Below are 22,135 nucleotides of genomic sequence, written 5' to 3'. Positions count from 1 at the left end.
CCAATCTATCACACTCCAATCGACTTAGTTCTACTCCAATTGACCCCACTCCACTCCAATCTATCTCAATGTACCCTACTTCAGTCTACCCCACTCCACTGCACTCCAATACACTCCTCTCCCTTCCACTCCAATCTACTCCACTCCACTCCAATCTACCCCAATATATCCTACTCCAATCCACCAAAATCAAATCCACTTCACCACAATCTACTCCAGTCTACCCCACATTAACCCACCCAATCTGCCTCACTCCACTCCAATCTACCCACTCCACTCCACCCCAATCTACCCCACTCCACTTTACTCCAATCTACCCCATTCCACCCCAATCTGCCTCACTCTATCCCAATCTACCCCCTCCAATTTACTCCATCCCACTCCACCCACTCCACTTTACCCCAGTCTTCCCAACTCCATTCCAATCTACTCCACTCAAATTGACCCACTCCACTCCAATCTACCCATATCTACCCACTCCACCCCAATATACCTCAATCTTCCCTACTTCCATATACCCCACTCCAATCTAACCAGACAGGGAATGAGACCCTGGGCATGTTCCCCACCCAGGCTGTAATGCAGCCTGGTTAGAGAACATGCAAAGGGTGCATGACATGTTGGCCGGCCCGAGATGGCTGGCCAAAATATCATGCGCACTAAGAAGTGCCTACTACTCCCCCAGCCTCTAAACAGCTCAGCCCAGCCCGCCTCCAAACAACTGAGCCAGTCTGCTTAAATAAAATGATAATAACGTTGTTATTATAAATTTATTTTTCCATTTTTAATTGCTCACTCAGTGAGCAGTGAGGCGACGCTCCTCCGCCTTCGTGAAGGAGCTGCCACTAGAGTTCCAGACCCTTGAACTTGTGCTCACCAGACCTTGAGACTCCTTGTAGCATTAGCAATAGCTATGGTGGGGGCTGCCAGTGACTGGGACTGGGGTGCTGAAGGACTTGGCTACTGACACAGAGGTCTGCTTACTCTAATCACGGTAAACTTGAACATGTGAGATTATTCTAAGTCTGATACATATCTGACCATTTTCTATATACTACTTGATATTCAATCTTGCACCCACGGACACATTCCTTTGTTTAGTATTTTATTTTGGAATAACAAAGTATTTCTCTGTTTATAAAAGGTAAGCACTGGACTGGGCAGTCACTGTTGCATACAATTTGGTAAGTGTTCAGCTGTGAGGATCTACCCTCACACTTCCTCCCTAAGATACCTTGGATTGCTTTCCCAGCGACCTGGCTGGTCAAATGCTGAAGTTGGGTACTTGGTGTTCTGGTCTCAGTTTGCAGTGCATAGTTGGTCAGGCCCTAGCACAGCAGTGGTAAAAAGCCTGAACCACTGAGATTCTTGCCCAGTAGCGCCTGATTGCCCTGTGACCCCCAACAAGTTTTGACATTAACAAAAAGCACTGAATGATTCCATGAAGCAATTGCATTTCCTTGAGAGTTGCTCATTCTCTGGAAAGTGATCAACACTTTGGAAATCCCAGCCCCAATGTTTACAAAAGATCTCAGGGAGTTACCCCTTTCCACTGAACTGTACAGCACGTGGTATCATTTAAACCAAAGACCACACATTGAAAGAATATCTACTAATGTCATTTAGACTTATACACAATAAAACCATACCTTAAAGCAATTACCTAAACAAATCAAACTAACAGCAAACAATAAAAACATCGGGGCAGATTTATGAGCCCCTTGCGCCACTTTTGCGTCACTTTTAACATGGGAAAAGTGACGCAAAAGTGGCGCAAGGGGCTCATAAATCTGCCCCATAAAGTTTCAGAAGATAGATTGATTGATATAGATCGAAAGAGGAAGAGAGGCTTACAGAGAGGCAGACCGGTGGCACAAAAGAGAAACATGTCTAGAATGAAAGATACAGATGCAAGGGTAGACATGGAGATTTACAAAGATATCTGAACATACAGAAAGGCCGGCACACCCAGAGACAACTAACAAACAAACAGCAACACCGCAGATTATACAGATGCACCTGAACAATGCATAGGTAGATAGACAGCAAGGGAAGGAGAATAAATGTTTAGTCACTCTGAGTCCACAACTTCGAAACACAATTTATGGCATAAAGATGAGGATCTGGAACAACAGCAGCATATCCTGCCAAAGTCAACCTCCACTAATGGGTTTTAAATTAAGTGTACTTTATAAATCAATGTTTTGCAATGTGTGTTTTATGTAGTAAATATTTTCCTCTGGCATTTAGCCATGAAGCAGCAAGCAACAAAGTACATTGTGCTATACTAACCAAATGCGCACTGTACAATCAAACACATTTGTGCTGCTTTGAAGGGCGCATGATGTGCTCCACAGCGGCAGTTCCACATTGTAATGATTGTTCAGGAATTTCTGTGTATAGTCTTTACATGTAATGCAAGAAAATGTTGTCATCTTTGAAAATTCACTGCATAGTTGAGCTTTGAAATGTTTGCTTCCGTGAGTGCTGATAACTTAAAACAGGTACCACTTTCTGGAAAGTAATGAGACTCCTATCTTTTTCTTAACTGTCTACTCTCAACAGTAAAGAATCAGTATACAAGGTACATTTACCAAACATCATGGGAACATATAATAGCGCTCCTCTCCTCTGCAGTGCAGTCCAGAATTTCCGGCCACAATATCTACCCCTCATTCTAGTTTATTGCTACTTTTTGAGTCAATTGCAATTCTACTCTTTCAATTCCGTGGTAGCCATCGGGGGACATTGTTACCAAGGCCAGACTGGAAGGCCAGAAGAGTGGGGAGATGGTTTTGTTATTGGGGGCTGTTTTTGTAGCGGTGCAGCATATTTGAGCGCTCCCACCGCAGAGTTCCTTGTATATCCATTAGTGTTCAGGCAACAATACAAGTTTCAAGATTCTCTGGTGATTAAGATACCTGCTGGAGACAGATTGGAGTTTTGTCTAGTGTCTCATCTAAGGTAACACAGAGGGTTAATAGGTCTGCTGCAAAGGAAGTGCACCATGCAGATCACAGAATATGCATAGCTTAATGGGTTAGTGCTTCTGTCACAAAGACCCTTTTGCTAGTGTGCAGTATATGAGTTACAGTCATATTCTAGCACAGTGAGCTATGAAGTGTCATCAAAGAGTTGCATGCAAACTGCATGGTGCAGGTTAGAAAGTTATCTTTTTTTCTGTGTTTCTATTATCCTAATGTTGCTAAAATGGGTTTGTGTGGGTGGAAATAATTCTTATAAGTAAAGTCAACACAGTGTTACATTCTGAATTCTGAGTTTGTCCTTCTCCAGATTAAGCACTCCTAAAAGATTCCTACCAGTATGGCTGACATGAACCTTACACCTTAGTTCCCTTTGCCTTATGTAACATTTTCTCTACACTGATTTACACACATATGATTCATTGTCTCTGTATGTTTGTGATGTAAAGTGCTCTGACACCCTACACTGGTATGTGAGGTGCGATAAAACAAATTAAATACATGTGAGAGAGGGGCTATGGAGAGATGAGAGGCACTGTTGGAGGGTGATAGCGAGCGAATCATTGAAGATCCCCAAAAAAGACTGTTGAATTCTGGTGCACTCTAAGGTCATCATTTACTGTAGCCTTATACCCCAGACGTCGCGCTTTAAATCCCCTTGGGCTCCGAGAGACCTTTGTGAAAACAACTTTGGAATGTTGCTTTGCGGACCTTTACCGGCCCGTAGAAGCGCGGAGCACTCCATTGTCTTCAATGGAGTGCTCCACATTCCAATGTTCTAATATGCTTTAAAATCTAATTCGATTGAATATATAATAAAAAATGTGTTGTAGAATGAGCCATTTTTACTCAAATTTTCTTAGGGGGAGAACCCCCCAAACCCTCTTTGTAGTGGTCAGGCTTGCTTGCTGCACTCACTATGCACGTATGGGGGCTGGTCTGACAAAATTTGCCAGGGCTTCTTTGGGTTCTCAGTCCGACCCTGATTGTTACACACTTTCTTGTATTGCTCGGAGAGATATAGCCCAGCTGTGGGGGAGCAGGTAGCCACCAACCATGTTGCTTTGGAAGACGGGAGTGGACTGGTGTAAGCAGGCTGATCACACAGTGTAAAAGGCCAGGTGTTGTCCCCAAACATTTGGTAACATTCGCGACGAATGGAGAGACTTCAAAAACTTGGACTATTGTCAGGTGTGGTCATGATGTCTGCTATGCTGGAATATTCTGTATAAACTGAACAGTAACATGTGTGTCACAAAAGTGGCGAATTGTCTCACTGTTCTTATGTCCACTGCATACAATACAATAAAAAGATTTTTTTAAAGGAAATAACTAACGTGATGCAGCAGAAGTTTGCTGTTTAAACACATAAAAGATTGTACTCCTGCCATTTGTCCCAAAGTGAAGATTTTGGTATGATTAACATACATTGACATCTGGGCCACGCACTAATGGTGCTTGGTGTAAGATCTCCATGAAATTAGGGATATATCACAAAAAAATAGACTTCTGCTGAAAGTCTTGATGACAAGCCCGAAACAGCGGTCTTTCTCACAGCTGAGTAACCTTAGTACAATCTTGGATGAATTCCTCCATTTACAGCAACAGAGAGCAACAAGAATGGGGGAATCGTTCTACTAGGAATTTAAAAAAAAATAAAGCCAAAGTAGGTCCCTTTCATTTGCCTCTTATTTGCCCCTTTACAATCCCAATTTGGGAACCACATAGGTCCCAAGTAACCAGGAACAACACATGTGGTGCGCATAAACAACTTTCTTTGTAAGATTTGCTCTATTCTGGGTTTAAATGAAAACTCATTTGTATGGCCTGACCTTGGCCCCTCCTATTTATGGAAATGACCTCATTTTACAGGTCCAACCGTTTCTGTGCCGACTTTTCTAACCCACTGGCACTTAGCAAATGTGTAAATGATGCATGCAACACAATTCTAAATAAACAGAAAGCAAACTTGAATATTTTTATGAAATGCATTGAAGGTGTGTATGTATAATTTCTACATTAGGATGAACGGTGGACAAAATATTCCTTTCTACTGGCGAAATTTTGAATACTGTGCATCACTCTTGTAATGCAGAGTTATGTCCAAATTTTGCCAATCGCCACGTGGCAGAATTTTTCTCGTACTCGGCTCCAGAACAGTAAGTTGGTGAGCACGAGGGAGATTTGGTGTCCCCTAGCATCCTTTCTGGTCACTAGTAGAACATTTAGATACTCGAGCATCACCAAATCAACTTGTTTGCTCAAAATTAGAGTAATGTGAAATTTCCATAATTTTATTTTCTGTAATTATGCAACACTTTCGAAAATTAATCACACATATCCCTACCCTGGCAAAACTCCCTGAGAAATGTGTACATGAGCAACTGCAAAAATACATTGAGCAATTTCAAATTCTTGACCAATTCCAATCTGGCTTCCGTCCCGGCCACAGCACTGAAATGGCCATCACTCATATATAGTGGACGATGCTCTCACTTTGCTTGACCAGAATGAATCCTGCCTACTAATACTACTCGATCTCTCATCTGTATTTAACACCGTCAAAGATGACAATCTACTTAACCTTTTGGAATGTATGATGGGGCTCTCAGGCACTGTACTAAAATGATTGCCTCTTTTCCCAACAACAAGAACGCAGAGAGTCAAATCTAATCAAACACTATCCAATTCCAGTCTCTGCTCTCTGGGTGTCCCCCAAGGGTCCTCGCTCTCCCCCACGCTCTTCAACCTATTCATTGAACCACTTACGGTAATCCTCAAAGCAGCTAACATCCAACACCACATTTATGCGGATGACACCCAACTGTACATGAAAATCTCTTCCCCTGAAGATATCAAGTCACTCAACGGAGCCCTGCATAAAACCCTTAATTGGCTAAGCTCCAACCACCTCAAACTAAACGCCCTTAGAACGGAATTCCTCCTCATTTCACCCACCAGGTAAACCCCCATTGTAGAGAAATATCTAAGAAACCTCACCGCTCTCAACTACACACCTCATATCATCGACTCCACAAAATCACTCGGAATTGTGCTAGACAAGGACCTAAATATGCATGATCACATCAGAGCATCTGCCAAAGGAGCGAACTATCAACTGATCATATTAAGAAAACTCAAACCTTACCTTCCCCAAGATGACTTCAGGTCTGCGGTTCAAGCACTGGTCGTCTTGAGACTAGAATACGGCAGTGCAACTCTATGCGGGCTACCGAAACTCAGTTTAGCCCCTTTCAGAGAATCTCTGAATGCCGCGACTAGACTCATCACTGGTTCCAAGAAAACCAACCATATCTCTCCGGACCTGAAATCGCTCAACTGGCTTCCGTTTGAGTCAAGGATCAAGCTAAAAATTGCATGTATGACACATAGAGCACTACATTTCAACACTCCTCTTTACCTGGCACATAAGCTTGAACTATAGCGTGGCTCCCGGCCCTCAAGGAGCACCAGCACATTGCTCCTCAAGCCGAAGAAGTTTAAAAAAAGGGAAACCTACAATCGTGCATTCTCCGGGATTTTGCCCCGAGAATCTGGAACTCCCTTACTGTAGAAACAAGACTGATTCCTTCAACATGTGTCTTCAAAAGGGAAGTGAAAGCGCTACTGATAAACACTGCGCTGAACTAGAAGCTCTTCTCCTTTTGTCTTCTTTCTTGTGTTGCCGGTTAATCTGCTATCGGGCATTCGATACGGCCTCAGTGTCGCCAGCTACTAGTTCATTTTGTACCTGATGTATATTTATCGACTTTTCTCCCACAGCTATCTACCTATGTCTTCCGCAACCCATATGTAAAGCACTCTGATACCCGCTTGGTTCATGTTCGCGCTATGCAAAACTTTAAATAAATAAAAAATATGTGTAATTATGGAAAAACAAATCTGCCTTATTACACTATATTTTAGCACGAAATGCATTCTCAAGTCAATTTTTGATGTGAGGATGCATTTTATGATGAGAAAATAGCATGAGAACACAAGTGGCTCGAGCAACAGCTGCTCTCGTTATGGGGGATCACATTATTCCTGCGCATTTGCAGTACAATTCTACCAGGAATTAAAGGAATGGCTTAATGGCCTAATTTCAGAATTTTTACATAACAAGCGTATTGCAAAATTCCAAAAATTACATGAATTAGGCCAACATAATTTAAATTTCGACCAGCTTCCTAAAGATTACAACAACCTTCCCTTTTACAAACATACTATGGACTTCGATGCACATATTGATAACGGGAAAGCTTGAAGCAACGCATGATTTTGGCATTGACAGGCCCTCTATACAAAGTCCCTGAATCTCCGGTCATTGTAACTTTGGTCACTTTTCTCCACCTTTCAGAGCTGAAAGTTCACACATAGCTGCCCCATCTTCCTTCTTTTTCACTACTCTCCGATACGTTTCCGGTTGGCGACATAAAAATGTTACTTTCTGTGACGTAATCTTACCAATGCATCCACAGAGGCTAAAGTATCACGCGCCTCTGCCAAGGGTTAACTTTCAGCTGTTAAAATTGGCGACAAAAATAGGGATTTTTTTTTTTTAAATAAAAAGCTGATTGAGCGTTTCTGAAGTTTTTTTATTCTCACCCATTTGATGACCAAAAACAGGGCTGGGTGGAATTCCTATTTAAAATGTCATAGAGGTGGATGCCGCAGGATCTGAATGCCAGACCCTCTGACAAAGTCACGATTTTTGCAAACGTATCGTTTTAATTACAAATGGTTTTAATTATCGTCGAGTGTTGTTTTTGGGCGCTCCCAAACTACCGGCTAAATGAACACATGTACAGAGAGGGAGGCAAAATGCCTGCCCAGGATCACAAAATGTGGTCAGGGAAGGAAAGGGATCAGACCATGAGAATTCTTTCACGGCCAGTGGTTTTGTTTCTATTTCGTATCTCAGCCAATTTACTTCGGAGGGATGCTGTAGTCCCTGTTATTTACGCACTCCTCCTCCCTCAATTAGAATGTTTCCAGGTAAGAAAACGCAGGTGCTGCAAGAGGCAATTGCTGACAAGAGCGTCCAGGTGACAGTGTTCAGAATCTAAACTGAACACCAAACCCTCGACTCGCAGCCACGAATGTGGGTGTGTTTAGTGCTTGGCAGACACTGGAAAGTCTGATCTTAATTAAAGTACTGAGCACACAGCTGTAGATTGAGAGCTGACCGGCCCTTCCAGGCCAGCATGGCGCACATGCACAGTTGGAATTTGATTTGTTTGCCAGGGGTGATGTTATTCCCAACCCGAAAAAAAAGTTACGCATTTCCTCTTACTAAAGTTTATCCATGTGCGAGTCTCTTCTTAAAAGCGGCTTATAAGTAAAAACGTTCAATTTCACAATTCATACCCCTGGTGTACCCACATTGTTTGTAAGCGCTACACAGATTCTTAGAGAAGCAAATGAGGTGCCGTGAGAGGAAGTGAAATGCCCAGGATCACACAACTGGCAAGGCCAGGATTAAAACTTAATCAGAAACGTATAAAGCGCGACTACTCACCCGTGAGGGTCTCAAGGCGCTGGGTGGGACACTCATGGGCAGCCGCGGCCCGTGGAGGGAGGGTAAGGCGGGGCGGGGGAGGGGCATGGTGGGGGCTTCTAAAAAACGGAATATGGATAATTGCAGGTAAGTAAACAATTAAATAAATAAAACGAATTTCGTAGCGCGCGCTGCATCGCCGCGCGCTATGAAATTCGTTTTATTTATTTAATTGTTTACTTACCTGCAATTATCCATATTCCGTTTTTTAGAACCACCCACCCTGCCCCGCCCCGCCTTACCGCCCCACGGAACTCCCTCCACGGGCCGTGGCTGCTCATGGGTGAGTAGTCGTGCTTTATAAGGAGGGCTCCCGGTTTTATGGTATTTATTTTTTGACATTTCCGTCTGTATTTATCCATATTTATTTTGTGCAAATTTTATCTGTATATATCCATATTTATTTTGGTCTTTGTGAAAAAATAAAGCTGAAATTTCTATATTTCCACATTTATTTAACCAATAAATATGCACTCATGCTTGAATGCCTGCCAGGTTTCAGTAATGTGAACACCCGCTGAAGTTAAATCAATGCACTTATATGAAAACATGCACATTTCAGTATCAGTCTTGTGCATATCTACTGATGTTAAAGCCTCTTTACTAAACCCCCTTTCTTTTTTAACCCCCTTTCCTATCAACCCACACAGCTATTAGCTTGGCAGTCATGGAAGACAGAATTTAGAATTACTCAAAAAACAACCCAATTTCCGTTTTTATACACATTCAAAAATAAATTCAGACACAAAAATAAATGTTTTCTGTCTATATTTATCTGTAAAAATCAGTAAAAACGGAAAACAGGGAGCCCTATTTATAAGTTAAATAAATAAGTTTAAAAACAACCTCAAGCTTACTCAAGACAGCTAGGGTCAAACGAACTATTGCAATAGTCGCAAAAGCTGTCACAAATTGCACACCAACTTTTACAACAAGCAATTTATTTTGCAACCAACCCATGCGTTGCTCATTTGATACGCAAAATAAGGAATCAGAGGCTGTGTCGCAGAATGGACTGCCCGTTTAATAATCGTTTGGGAGGCTGCAAATTTCTTCCGATTCACTACCTTCACAGGGTAAAGGAAACGTGGCTGCTTTTAAAAAAACATACGTTTTCCATTCTGGAAAACTTCAGTGAGAGCACACACTGGTCTTCTGGGACATTAACTATACTACAGGTAGTTGCCACCATAATGCCCAAAGGGGCAGGGGTGGACAGGGGATCGCTGAGTCTGTAACTAGTCTACGATTTATGTATGTAATTACTGTCATAAACCATCGTTTTCCAATTCGCAATTTGGAAGTGATGCCCCAAACAGTCCGCTTCAAAACTGCGACTCAGTTATAATTTCTAAATACATTTAGTGATTCAAAAAAGTGTTCCAAATAAAAGAAAAAAGTTTAGTTGATTAGAAAAATATTTTTAAAGGTCACAAACCCTCCAATTTAGCCAATCGGATGGTTTACGGCCAGGGCGCACTTGGAATCCACAGCAGCCCTGGCAAAATTGCAGCGAGCGAGCCTGACCCCTATAAGATGGTTTTCAGGGGGTTTTCCCTCCAAGAAAATTTGGCCAAAAATGGCACATTGTACAACACATTTTTCATTATATATTCAATTGAATTAGCATTTAAAGCCTAGTAAATGATGACCTTAGAGCGCACCAGGATTCAACAATCTTTGTTGGGGATCTCCAATGATTCGCTCACTATCACCCTCCAACACTGCCTCACATCTCTCCATAGCCCATCTCTCACATGTATTTAATTTGTTTTATAGCATCTCACATACCAGTGTAGCGTGTCAGAGCACTTTACATCACAAACATACAGAGATAATGAATCATATGTGTGTAAATCAGTGTATAGAAAATGTTACATGAGGCAAAGGAGACTACACGGTTTAGGGTTCATATCATTCGTACTGGTAAGCATGTTTTAAGAGTGCTTGGCCAGGGGAAGCACAAACTCAGGATTCAGAATTTAACAAGTGGTTAGAGTAAGCTTCACTAATAATTTATTTTACCCAAACAAATCCTTTTTAGCAACATTAGGATAATAAGAAACTCTGAAAAAAAGATAACTTTCTAACCTGCACCATGCAGTTTGCATGCAACTCTTTGAGGACACTTAATAGCTCACTGCGCTGGATGTTGACTGTAACTCATGAACTGCACACTAACAAAAGGGTATTTGTGACCAAAGCAGTAACACATTAAGCTATGCACATTCTGTGATCTGCATGGTGCACTTTCTTTGTAGCAGGCATATTAACCCTTTGAGTTACCTGAGATGAGCCACTAGACAAAACACCAATCTCTCTCCGGCAGGTATCGTAATCACCAAAGTACATTGACACTTTTGTTGTTGCCTAAAAACGACTAAATACACAAGGAACTCTACAGTGGGCGCTTTCAAAGCTGCTGCACTGCTACAAAAAATGTCCCCCAATAACAAAACCGGCCCTCCACCCTTCTAGCCTCTCAGGGAAATGCCCGATGCCCGGTATGACGGTGTTTACAACCAATGAAAACTTTTTTGTGTCTGGCCCCTAGTACATAAGCCAGCAATGCAACAGTTAGATCAGGTCTTGTACCAGCTTTTGAAGCACTTGTTCTCTCGTAGGTATATTGTTATCATTTGTTAAGTGAACCAACCATATGTGGCCTCATTGGACTGGACAAACAAGATGTTGACTGGCCTTTAGCACTGCATTCAATCAACAAGCACTGGCAAAGCCAATAGAACTCGCCTTTTTGAGAGCTACTGGCATTACCAATGTGTTAGCAATGTTGTACACCAGCATGGCTAAAAGTCAGTAGCATAGAGGAAAGTGACATGGAGTGAAGCGGTGGAGAGTGGAGCAAAGTGGAGCACAGTGACGTAGATTGGAATGGTGTAGAGTGGCGTAGAGTGTAGTGGAGTGTTGTAGAGTAGCATAGAGTGTCGTAGAGTGGAATCAGGTGGAGTGGCATTGAGTGGCATAGAGTGTTGTAGAGTGTAGTGGTGTAGAGTGGCTTAGTTTGAACAGCCGACTCAAATTATCTGAACAGCCGACTCAAATTCCACGCACCCCAGAGGCCCCTACGATCAGCCCAGCTCTCCTACAGCGTGGTTCCCCGCATCAGAAAGACCAGATCAGGAGGCCGCTCCTTCTCCTTCCTCACGGCCCGAGCCTGGAACGCCCTGACGCTCCACCTCAGACAGACAACATCGCTCCCCATCTTTGCAAGAACCCTCAAAACCTGGCTCTTCGACAGACCCCCCCCCCCCCTTGATTGACTGGAGCCTGCTAACCCCCCCCCCCACCACCACCTTTAGACCCTTACAGGTGAGTAGTCACGCTTAACAAAAGACTGATTGATTGATTGGGTGTAGAGTGGAGGGGCGTAAAGTGGAAGGACATAGAGTGTAGTAGAGTTTCGTAGAGTGTTGTGGCATAGATTGGAGTAGAGTGTTGTAAAGTGGAACAGAGTGTCATAGAGAGAAGTGGCATAGAACAGAGGGGTGTAGAGTGCAGTAGAGTGGCATAAGAGTGGAGTGGCATAGAGTGGAGTAGAAAGGGGTAGAGTGGAGGGGTGTAGAGTAGAGTGACATAGAGTGTTAAGGCATAGAGAGGAGTATTGTAGAGTGGAGTGGAGTGACATAAAGTGTCTTAGAGTAGAGGGTCATAGGGCGGAGTGTTGTAGAGTGGAGGGTCATAGTGTGGAGTAGAGTGGTGCAGAGTGGAGTAGAGAGGCGTGGAGTGGAGTAGTGAGGCACAGAGTGGAGTGGTGTAGAGTGGAGGGTCATAGAGTAAAGTAGTGTAGAGTGAAGTAGAGTATTGTGGACGGCCATAGAGGGGAGTGTCACAGAGTGGAGTGTTGTAGAGTCGTATTGAGTGCCTAGGTTTGTACAATGGAGTAGAATATCATAGAGTGGAGCAGAATAGAGGGGCGTAGAGTGGAGGGCCATAGAGTGGAGGAGCATGAAGTGGAGTAGAGTGGAGCGATGTAGAGTAGAGGGGTGTAGAGTGGCGTTGCATAGAGTGTAGTACTGTAAAATGGAGTAAAGTGCTGTAGAATGGAGCGGCATAGAGTGGAGTTCAGTGCCATAGAGTGGAGTAGAGCGGCATAGAGTGTCGTACACTGGAGTGGTGTAGGATAGCAGAGAGTATCATTGAGTGGCTTAGAGTGTCTTGGGGTGGAGTGTCTTAGAGTGGAGTTTTGTTGGATGAAGTGGCGTACAGTGGGGAAGAGTGTCCTAGAGTGAAGTGGAGTAGGGTGCCAAAGAGAGGTGACTGGCACAGAGTTGTGCAGAGAGAAGTAGAGTGGCACAAAGTGGAGTGGCATAAAGTGATGTCATAGAGGGGAGGGTCATGGAGTAGAGTGGAGTGGAGCAGAATGTAGTGGCATGGAAGGGAGATGGATAGAGTGGAGTAAAAGGGCCTAGAATAAAATGACATAGAGTGGTGTAGAATGGAGAGGAGAGTTGTAAATTGGAGTGGAGTGGCAGAGAGCGATGTGACATAGAGTAGCATTGAGTGGCGTAGATGGTGTAGAGTGGAGTGGAGTAGAGTGTTGTGGAGTGGTGTAGAGTGGCATGGAATGGAGTTCCACAGAGTGGCATGGAGAAGTTTAGAGCAGAGTGCCGTAGAGTAGAGGGGAGTAGAGTGTTGTGGAGTAGAGGGTGTGGTAGAGCACTGCAATTATAAACAACACATTATCAATTGAAATGACCATTACATTTTCCCAGATATACAGTTTTACTGATAAAACTATACAGCACACAAATGATAATGTGTGGAAATGGCATCACCTAGTGTATTAATTTGTTTTAATTGTATTAAAATTATTGTTTCCACCACACTTCAGAATCACAAAAAGATGTGCCTCATTAGTGCTTTTCTAATTCAGATTTATTTTGAATTATTTGCAATTATGTACCGCTTCCAGCACACCTCCAGTACCCAGCATGATTGTCACATAAATCCTCTCACTTTGAAGCCAGAGAAAGAAAAATAAATAAACACCAAGCTCCCTTCAGAAGACTGAGACCGACATTTGACCTCTGTCTTTGAATGCACAGCAAATGTGATAAGATGAGAACAAAATGTAATGGCCTGTTTACAGAAAGCGAGCACTCATGGAAGAATACAGTTTAAAAAAAAGGCTATGCTCCACAGGAGGGACAAAGACATACTGAATAGCCTAAAATAAATATAGCCGGCAAATAGAAAGCAAACAACTGTGAGTTACAAATCACAAAGCCAATGGTAAGCATTTGGCAGAATGCATTACGAGGGAAGCATTCTGAATATTCCCAAGAATATTTTGCAAACCAGACAGCCGTTCTGCCTGATAGGCTGCGACCTAAAAATGACCATGGAGTTATCTATGTTCCTGAGGCAGCTAGCTCCATAATACTTCTGCAACTTGTATACAGACAGGACAGCCCAGGAAGTAGCCTTATGTGCCATATATATCTTTAGCTTGTCCCTTTTTCTGTTGGGAGCAAGAGGAATTGGCCAGGCCAGGCATACTATGGTAGTAGTGGCTTTACGAACAGCTGCAGTTTCTATAGCCTCATCGGATATTCAGACACTCTTTGGTACAGAGTGTTTCAATAATTCAGCCCAGAGAGCACCAGGGTGCTGGCTGCCTGAGCCCCATGGGGGTAGGCCAGAGACGGAAACGTCATCTGAGTGGTCCTACAGGGTGAAGGGTCTAGCTTTACCACCTATGACATCAACGGGTATGTGCTCGATCTCGGTATATGTACATAGCTAGATTTATACCTGCGGACGCTGGTGGTGAGGAGCACGCCTCTGCAGTGAGTGGTCAGAAGGATTCTTCACTCTTGTGACATCAATGCCAGCCATCAGTATCTCAGCCTTTGTTGGGTTCACTGTCAGCCAGGTCTGTTCCCCACGTTCGACGATGGCTTAAAGAGAGCTGGCAATCTTTCGGGATCGCTTCTATGTTTTTGTTTGTTATTTGCATTTCATTCGCTTGAATCAAATGAGCTCATATGTAGGGCTGGGAGAAATTGGTGTAATTTCCTTTAAGGAAGTTATGTGAAATTGTTCATTTTGAGTGTGAGGATGTAATTCGCACCAAAAAAAACTTTGCCCAAAATCACAAGTGATAACGAACAAAAGCTTCTCGTATTTTATTCATTTATGTTGTTCCCGAGCTCCCCCTTAGGATTTTTACCTGAACGAAATCTCAGTAATGCGGCATTGCATAGTGGGATAATCTCTGGCATTTCGTATAACAATCGTTTGTGAAGTGCCAGAAAATGTGCCAGATTACGCCGGCGTAAACTGAATTCTGCACGAGCTTTCCCATAAGTTTAGTTCGTGCAAATAGGTCAACAATTAAGAATATAGCAGAAAGGGCAGGGCCCTCAGAGGCTCTCAAATACATGACTTTGAGGAGGCTGAAAGGAGGGCATTGCTGCCATCCGTGTTTATTCTATAGCTTTCCTGCCTCTTCCTTCTTGTTACAGCAATGAAGGTCTTCTGAAGGCAGCTCTTTGCGTCAATGGGCTCTGATCCACGTCCGTTCCACTCAACGTGGTACAAGACTAGGATAGCCTCTACCTGCAGCGCTCCCTCCGAGCCAGGGCCGCTTCTGGTCAAGCAATGCTGACCTTAAAGAGTCCGCTAAACTCACCAGAGCGATCTGAGGTAAGAGCTCAGCTTTGCGCTGGTTTGTTCTGCTCAGCACCTTCGACTCACTAACTTGTGGCTGCAGAATAATGCCCCCCTAAAGATGATCTACCATGCACCCGCGTGGCTGCAGCGACAAGGGTGTGATGCGTCAGCTGCTTGTTTACAATGTGGGCAAATCTTGAGAGTGACACAATACAGACATTTAGGGAAGAAACAGTCCCAAAAACCAGTTTTTAATGCAGGTATCACTTAACAAACACGACTTGTATTCCCACGTGTGGACCACATGCTGCAGTGACAACTCCCCGGACTAAAGGGCTTGTCCATGAATGCCACGGACATTGGTCGCTTGTTATTGGCCAAAGGGTGGTTGGATCCTGGGGCGCCCTCGATGCTCAGTATGGCTGCACCATCATCTGGGCGTGGCTCTTGAGCTGACCATTGCAAAGGCAGTAAACACTCTAGGGCAGATTTACAAGCCCCTTGCGCCACTTTTGCGTCATGTTTAACATGGAAAAAGTGACGCAAAAGTGGCGCAAGGGGCTTGTAAATCTGCCCTCTGTCCTCAATCAGGAGGGAATTGAGGTTGTTTCTTCATTCTGTGGTTGGGGCCTTTCACGGCGCTGCTTGTCACCTCGGGTGCCCGCTATCGACGTCTAGGCTGAAACCTAACAAAGGGACACATTTGCTCGTAAACTGCAGTGGAGATTTGTGTTTTTCATGAATGGCCTTCACTTTCATATTGTGAGAATAAGATTAGATTCCAGAAGTGAATGCTTGTATGTGTATTCATCAAGCTGGAATCTTTCATCGTGTTTCCATCTTTGTAATAACTCTAAATTCTCAAACAAGACAGCACAAACCCCGGAAACACGGGGTGATCCGCAAGGCACGAGTTCAGGCCTTCATCCTTCCAAGGGCTTTCAGATGAGCACCATGACAGAGGGTAATCGATCCAGATATGTATCATGAAGCTGTGACATATTGACGATTGATCTGTCAAAATCTATCTCTGAATAAAGCTTGTCAAATTAAACATTAAAAGGGGAGCAGGAAAAGGGTTACTGAAAAAGGCACACGATCAAGGGGTGCTGCTTTGAAACAGACCCACGTGAGTTTAGGTTCGACACCAGCTAATCTATGACCTATCGGACACGGTAACCACGGGAAGAAACTGGCATGCGACCTGGGCTTCAAACTTAACTTTGGTGTGATAAGAAGGCCCTGCAGCGGGAAGCGCCCTGTGACAAAGATGCTGCCGGCACGTGAATGAATAAATGAAGAATTAATGAGGATCGGGTGTGGGAATGCATGTGGTAGTCGAGCTCGGCTTTGTATATGTGCTTTGAGAGCAAAGTGAAAGCTGATGGTTAAAAGTTGAAATTTCGACATGGACGACTCGGACTTTTATCCTTCCCCGGTTCATGCATTGAATATCTTTCAGCTGGTGACAGTGACACCTGTTACTTACAGCACCAAAAAACAGAAAACCTTAAAAATGAAGTGACATACGAAAGCATGACATTTTAGGAATGATTAGGTCGAACGGAGCAGTCAGTGCTGAGGGGTTTCTGGCGCTATCTGGTTGCAGTGGGTTCAGAAAGGGTGAGTCCAGAGTTTATTTCCTGAAAGAGGCTCAGGCATGCTTTGTGTTTGTTCATGGGATCGCTTCCATCTCCACACTTCAAGATTCAATTACTAATGTGATTACTACACCACAGTAAGTACACCACTTAAATATAATGCAATGTAAGTAATACATTAGAGTATACGAGAGTTACTTGACAGAAACCTCAAATTATGAAGCGAAGAAGCGAACTCCCAACACGCCGCGAGCTCCCAACACAAAATCCTGCGCCAACAACTATTTATACCCCCTGGAAAAGGCCGCACTTCTTGTAGCCAGATAGTTACAGTGCAGTGATGTGGAAATGGGAACTGCAAGCTGGAAAAATCAGCTTAACTGTGTTTGCTTTGCAGCGCGCCCAGACACTCTTTGCTGAGCATGTCGGCGCTCTAGAGGATACGAACTCGCGGATTTAACTTGACTGCGCCTCCGTGCGGATCTACATGTGAGTACTTGTTTAACCCCCACTCCAGCCACATTGTCCCGCAGCGCCCCCTGTTGTTCGTTGCATTGTCTGGGAAAGGCAGGAAGGCGGAGCCCTGCTCGTTGGGGTTCGATCATGGGATCTGTGATATATTCAGATATTAACATTAGTGTCGAAGCCCCGGGGCCGTAGTAGCGGCGAGCTTTGACTGCTTATGTCGTCGTGCCTACTGAATAACGCAACTGACAGCCTCCTCTTCTTGGGTATCTCTGCAACTCGACTGACCATCGCAGGGTGTGTTTGAAGCAGCTTTATAGACTTCAGACATGCACGTGGAGACAGCCTGCGAGCTGCCCTTCCCGGCCCCAGGCGCGCCTCGCTAATATGGGGAGTGAACGGGTCCATGGTGTCAAGCACAAGAAACCCATCGCTGCCTGTGTCCATCTGAGTTCAGTGACCAAGGCAAAACCCTCTCAGTGCCCAGCTTAGCTCTTCTAGAGCAGGCAGCAGAGAGCACATTCAGTGACCAGTGCCCGCCACTGCCCATGATCGAAACCCAATGAGCAGGGCTCAGCCTTACATCTGAGCTTATTTAGAACGCCTTCAGTGACCAATGCCCAACACTGTCAGTCGCCATCTCAGCGTATCGAGAGCCAGGCGGGTGGAACAATTTCAGTGACTAAGGCACAACACTCTCAGTGTCTACCGAAGCTTGTCCTGAGCACTCAGCAGAGAGCACATTCAGTGACCAATGCTTACCACTGCCAGTGCCCACCTGAGCGTATCTACAGCATTTCAGTGACTTATGCACAACACTGCCAGTGCCTGGAGAAGCTCTTCTCGAGCTGATCGCTAAGAACACATTCAGTGACCAATAACCACAACTTTCAGTGTCCATCTGAAGGTTATCTAGAGCGCTTTCTGTGACCAAGGCACAGCAATGTTAGTGCTTTCCTAAACTTTCTATTTTTTGCATTCCATTCAGCGACCAATGCCAGTGCCCACCTGAACTCATCTAGAGCAGGTAGCAAGCACACTTTCAGTGAACAAGAGATAAAATCCTCAGTGTTACAGAAGCTTGTTTAGAGTAGACAGCAAAGAGCGCATTCAGTGTCCAATGCCCACCACTGCCACTGCCCACCTGAGCTCATAGTGACCAAGGAACAATGCTGTTACCTAAGCTCTTCGGGTGAAGGCAGCAGCAAGTACATTTATTGACCAATGCCCACCCCTTCCGGTGTCCATCTGAGGTTATCTAGAGTGTTTTCAGTGACCAATGCTCACCCCTTCCAGTGTCCATCTAAGGTTATCTAGAGCGTTTTCAGTGACCAATGCCCACCACTTCCAGGGTCCATCTGAGGTTACCTAGAGCATTTTCAGTGACCAATGCCCACCGCTGCCAATGTCCATCTAAGTGTATATCTGTGACCAAGGCAGAACACTGTCAGTGTCTATCCGAGCTCTTCTATAGCAGGCATCAGCGCACGCATTCCGTGACCAATGCTTACCACTGCCAGTGCCCACCTGAGCGTATCTAGAGCAGGCAGCATTTGAGGTTTCAGTGACCAAGGCACAACAGTCCCCGTACCTATCATAGTTCTTGTCGAGCAGATCGCTAAGAACACATTCAGTGACCAATGCCCACCACTTCCATTGTCCATCTGAGGTTATCTAGGGCGCTTTCAGTGACCAAGACACAACAATGTTACTGCTTTCCTAAGCTTTTCTATAGCAGGCAACAGGGTGCACATTCAGTGACTAATGCCAGTGTCCTGCTGAACTCCCCTAGAGCAGGTAGTAAGAGCACTTTCAATGAACATGACCTAAAACCCTCAGTGTCTACTTAAGCTTGTCTAGAGTAGACATCAGAGAGCGCATTCAGTGAGTGCACGTAACCAGCAGTGAGGTGTGCTTTCCACTCACCTACAGACAGTAAAGGGCGCATTCAGTCAGTACCACCACCTTCTAGTAGCCAGGTGTGCTTGGCACCCATCCGCAAGCAGCACAGAACACATTCAGTGAGTGCAAGCCCCCTGTCGGGTATGCTGCCCACCCATCCGCATGCAGCAGAGAGCGCATTCAGTGAGTGCATATTTCCAGCAGAGCGGTGTGCTTTCCTACAGATAGTAAAGGGCGGATTCAGTCAGTACAACCTTCTGGTATTCACCTGTGCTCCGCATTCAGTGAGTACAGCACCCCGCCCCCACTACCCCCACCCGGTCAGGTGCAATGCCCACCCATCCGCATGCAGCAGAAAGCACCTTCTGTGAGTACCCCCACCCCCGTTTTTGGGAAGGCAACGTTACAACTCATTTCGCCGGGTGGCAGCTCAGCTCGCCCCCCCCCCCTCCTCCCCCCTTTGCCCGGTACACAGCCCTCTCTCCCGCGCCCTCGCCGGGCACTGCCCCTGGCTCGCTCACCTTGCTGTACTTGACGCCCAGGTTCCGGACGGGAAGGGGCAGCGGCGGCATTTTCTGGGGCTGCCCGTTCTCACAGGTGCCGTTCATGGTGGCCATGGCGGGTCGTGCAGGCAGGCAGTGGTGCAGGTACAGGTGTGCAGGGGGAGCAAACCCTGGGGCTGGGGGGTACGGGAAGGTGGGGGCGTGCAAGGGGCGCAGATGTTACGGAAGGTGCGTTTGAAGGGGTACAAGTTCCGAGGGGACCTTGTAAGAGCCGGGCGGAGGCTCTTGCTGGCTGAAGTGAGATAAAGAGAGTTGGGGTTCAGAGGTTCACGAGTACAAGCGTGACACAGGTTCAGGAGAGAAGACCGTCCAGGGGCTTGGGCGTGCTGCAGATGGTGTGGGGGTACAGGGGCCAGGGGATGCAGATTTTGTTAGAGGATTCGGGGGGTAGACGTGCCGCGGTGTATCGGGGGCAGAGACTTGGAGACTTGAGAATGGTCCGCTAGGGCGGGCAGGGTGCAGGGTCGGTGTGTTTTCAGAGCTCCGATCCTGCAGCTGTACTGGGGCTGCCTGGGTTCATAGAGTGCAGATGTGCAGAAGTGTGGAGTTTGGAATAGATGCAGATGCTGGCCGGTCTGACGGACTTCGGATGGTCCAGATGTTGCTTAAGTGCCAGCACAGCTGCTGCTCTGGTGCCGGCTGATGTGCTTTGGGAGTTCCCACTCTTCGGCTCAACCTTTAACACTTCGCTCTGGGGGCCTGACCGATCGCAGGCATTCATAGGGCAAACCAAGTTACGCCTTCTGCACGTAGGCACGCCCAGTCAGTGTGCTTCTCATTTCTAATGGCATAAAAGTGCAACTGAGCCCGCAGTGACACATCGCTGTATTTGCGGTGGCATAGACACCCACTCAAGGCACACTGTGACAGCCAGGGGCGGGGGAGGGGGCGTGTTGGACGAGGAGAGGGGTGGCGGGCAACCCTCCAGGGGGCACACCAACCTTCAAGGGGCCATATTCAGCCCAAAGCCAATGAACACCTGTGACATATGGGGGACTCAGGGGATCCTTTTCACATTCTGCAGGGGCCCCACCATTTTGTGTTACACCACTGGTGACAGCCCTGTAACCAACGGACTCGGAATGCACTGTACCCATGCAGTTCAGACTAGGATGGTGCAGCACCCGTTGAGTTAGGGCTTTGACTGCACATACACCCTGACCCCAGGCTGCGACTGCCCTGTACCATAGAGGTCAAGGTGAGCACTGTGCCTATTGAGTTCAGAGTATGGCTGCCCTGCGCAGGTAAATCTATACTCATACTGCGACTGCGCTGTACTCATTGAGTCCAGAGTGTGACTGCCCTGTACAGGTAAATCCAGACTGTGACTGCGTTGTAATTTAGAAGCGTCCCTGAGCACTGTACTCACAGAGTTCAGAGTGTGACTGCTCTGTACAATGTAAATCCATACTGTGACTGCGCTGTACCTTAGAAGCGTCCCTGAGCATTGTACTCATTGAGTTCAGAGTATGACTGCCCTGTACAGGTAAATCCAGACTGTGACTGCGCTGTACCAAAGAAGCGTCCCTGAGCACTGTACTCACAGAGTTCAGAGTGTGACTGCTCTCTATAATGTAAATCCATACTGTGACTGCGCTGTACCAAAGAAATGTCCCTGAGCACTGTACTCATTGAGGTCTGAGTGAGACCAAACTGTACGCGGTAAATCCAGACTGTGGCTGTGCTGTACCAAAGAGGCGTCCTGAGCACTGTACTCATTTAGTTCAGAGTGTGACTGCACTGTACACGGTAAATCCAAACTGTGAATGCGCTGTACCTAAGAAGTGTCCCTGAGCATTGTACTCATTGAGTTCACAGGTTGACTGCACTGTACACGGTAAATCCAGACTGCGACTGCGCTGTACCAAAGCAGCGCCCCTGAGCAGTGTACTTATTGACTATAGAATGTGACCGCATTGTACACGATAAATCCAGATTTCAACTGCACTGTACCAAAGAAGCCTCCCTGAGCACTGTACTCATTGAGTTTAAAGTGTGACTGCACTGTACACAGTAAATCCAGACTGCGTCTGCGCTGTACCAAAGTGTCCCTGAGCACTGTACTCATTAGTTTAAAGTGTGACTGCACTGTACACAGTAAATCCAGACTGCCACTGCGCTGTACCAAAGCAGCGTCCTGAGCACTGTACTCACTGACTTTAGAATGTGACCACACTGTACACTGTAAATCCGGACTGCGACTGCGCAGTACCGAAAAAGTGTGCTTGAGCCCTGTACTCATTGAGTTCAGAGTCTTACTGCACTATACACGGTAAATCCATACAGTGACTGCGCTTTACCAAAGAAGCGTCCTGAGCACTGTACTCATTGAGGTCCGAGTGAGACCAAACGGTACGCTGTAAATCCAGACTGAGACTGTGCTCTACTAAAGAAGCGTCCCTTAGCCCTGTACTCATTGAGTTT

The 22,135-nt window shown here is 45.6% G+C and overlaps 1 protein-coding gene across 1 annotated transcript in view; it reads right to left on the bottom strand.

The window, feature by feature from the left end:
* ALDH1A3 (aldehyde dehydrogenase 1 family member A3) overlaps positions 1 to 20,347 on the bottom strand; it is a 272,629-nt gene extending 252,282 nt beyond the window's left edge. Inside the window, exon 1 of the mRNA XM_085644542.1 lies at positions 19,670 to 20,347. Coding sequence (XP_085500668.1) covers positions 19,670 to 19,765 — 96 coding nt within the window. The 5' untranslated portion in view covers positions 19,766 to 20,347. The remainder of the gene's footprint in view (positions 1 to 19,669) is intronic.
* Between the last annotated feature and the right edge of the window lie 1,788 nt (positions 20,348 to 22,135).

Source organism: Triturus cristatus, chromosome 3_1 (genome assembly GCF_964204655.1).
Source record: "Triturus cristatus chromosome 3_1, aTriCri1.1, whole genome shotgun sequence".
Classification (NCBI taxonomy): Eukaryota; Metazoa; Chordata; class Amphibia; order Caudata; family Salamandridae; genus Triturus; species Triturus cristatus.
Note: the sequence above shows the minus strand (reverse complement) of the source record. Positions and strands in the feature narration are given on the sequence as shown.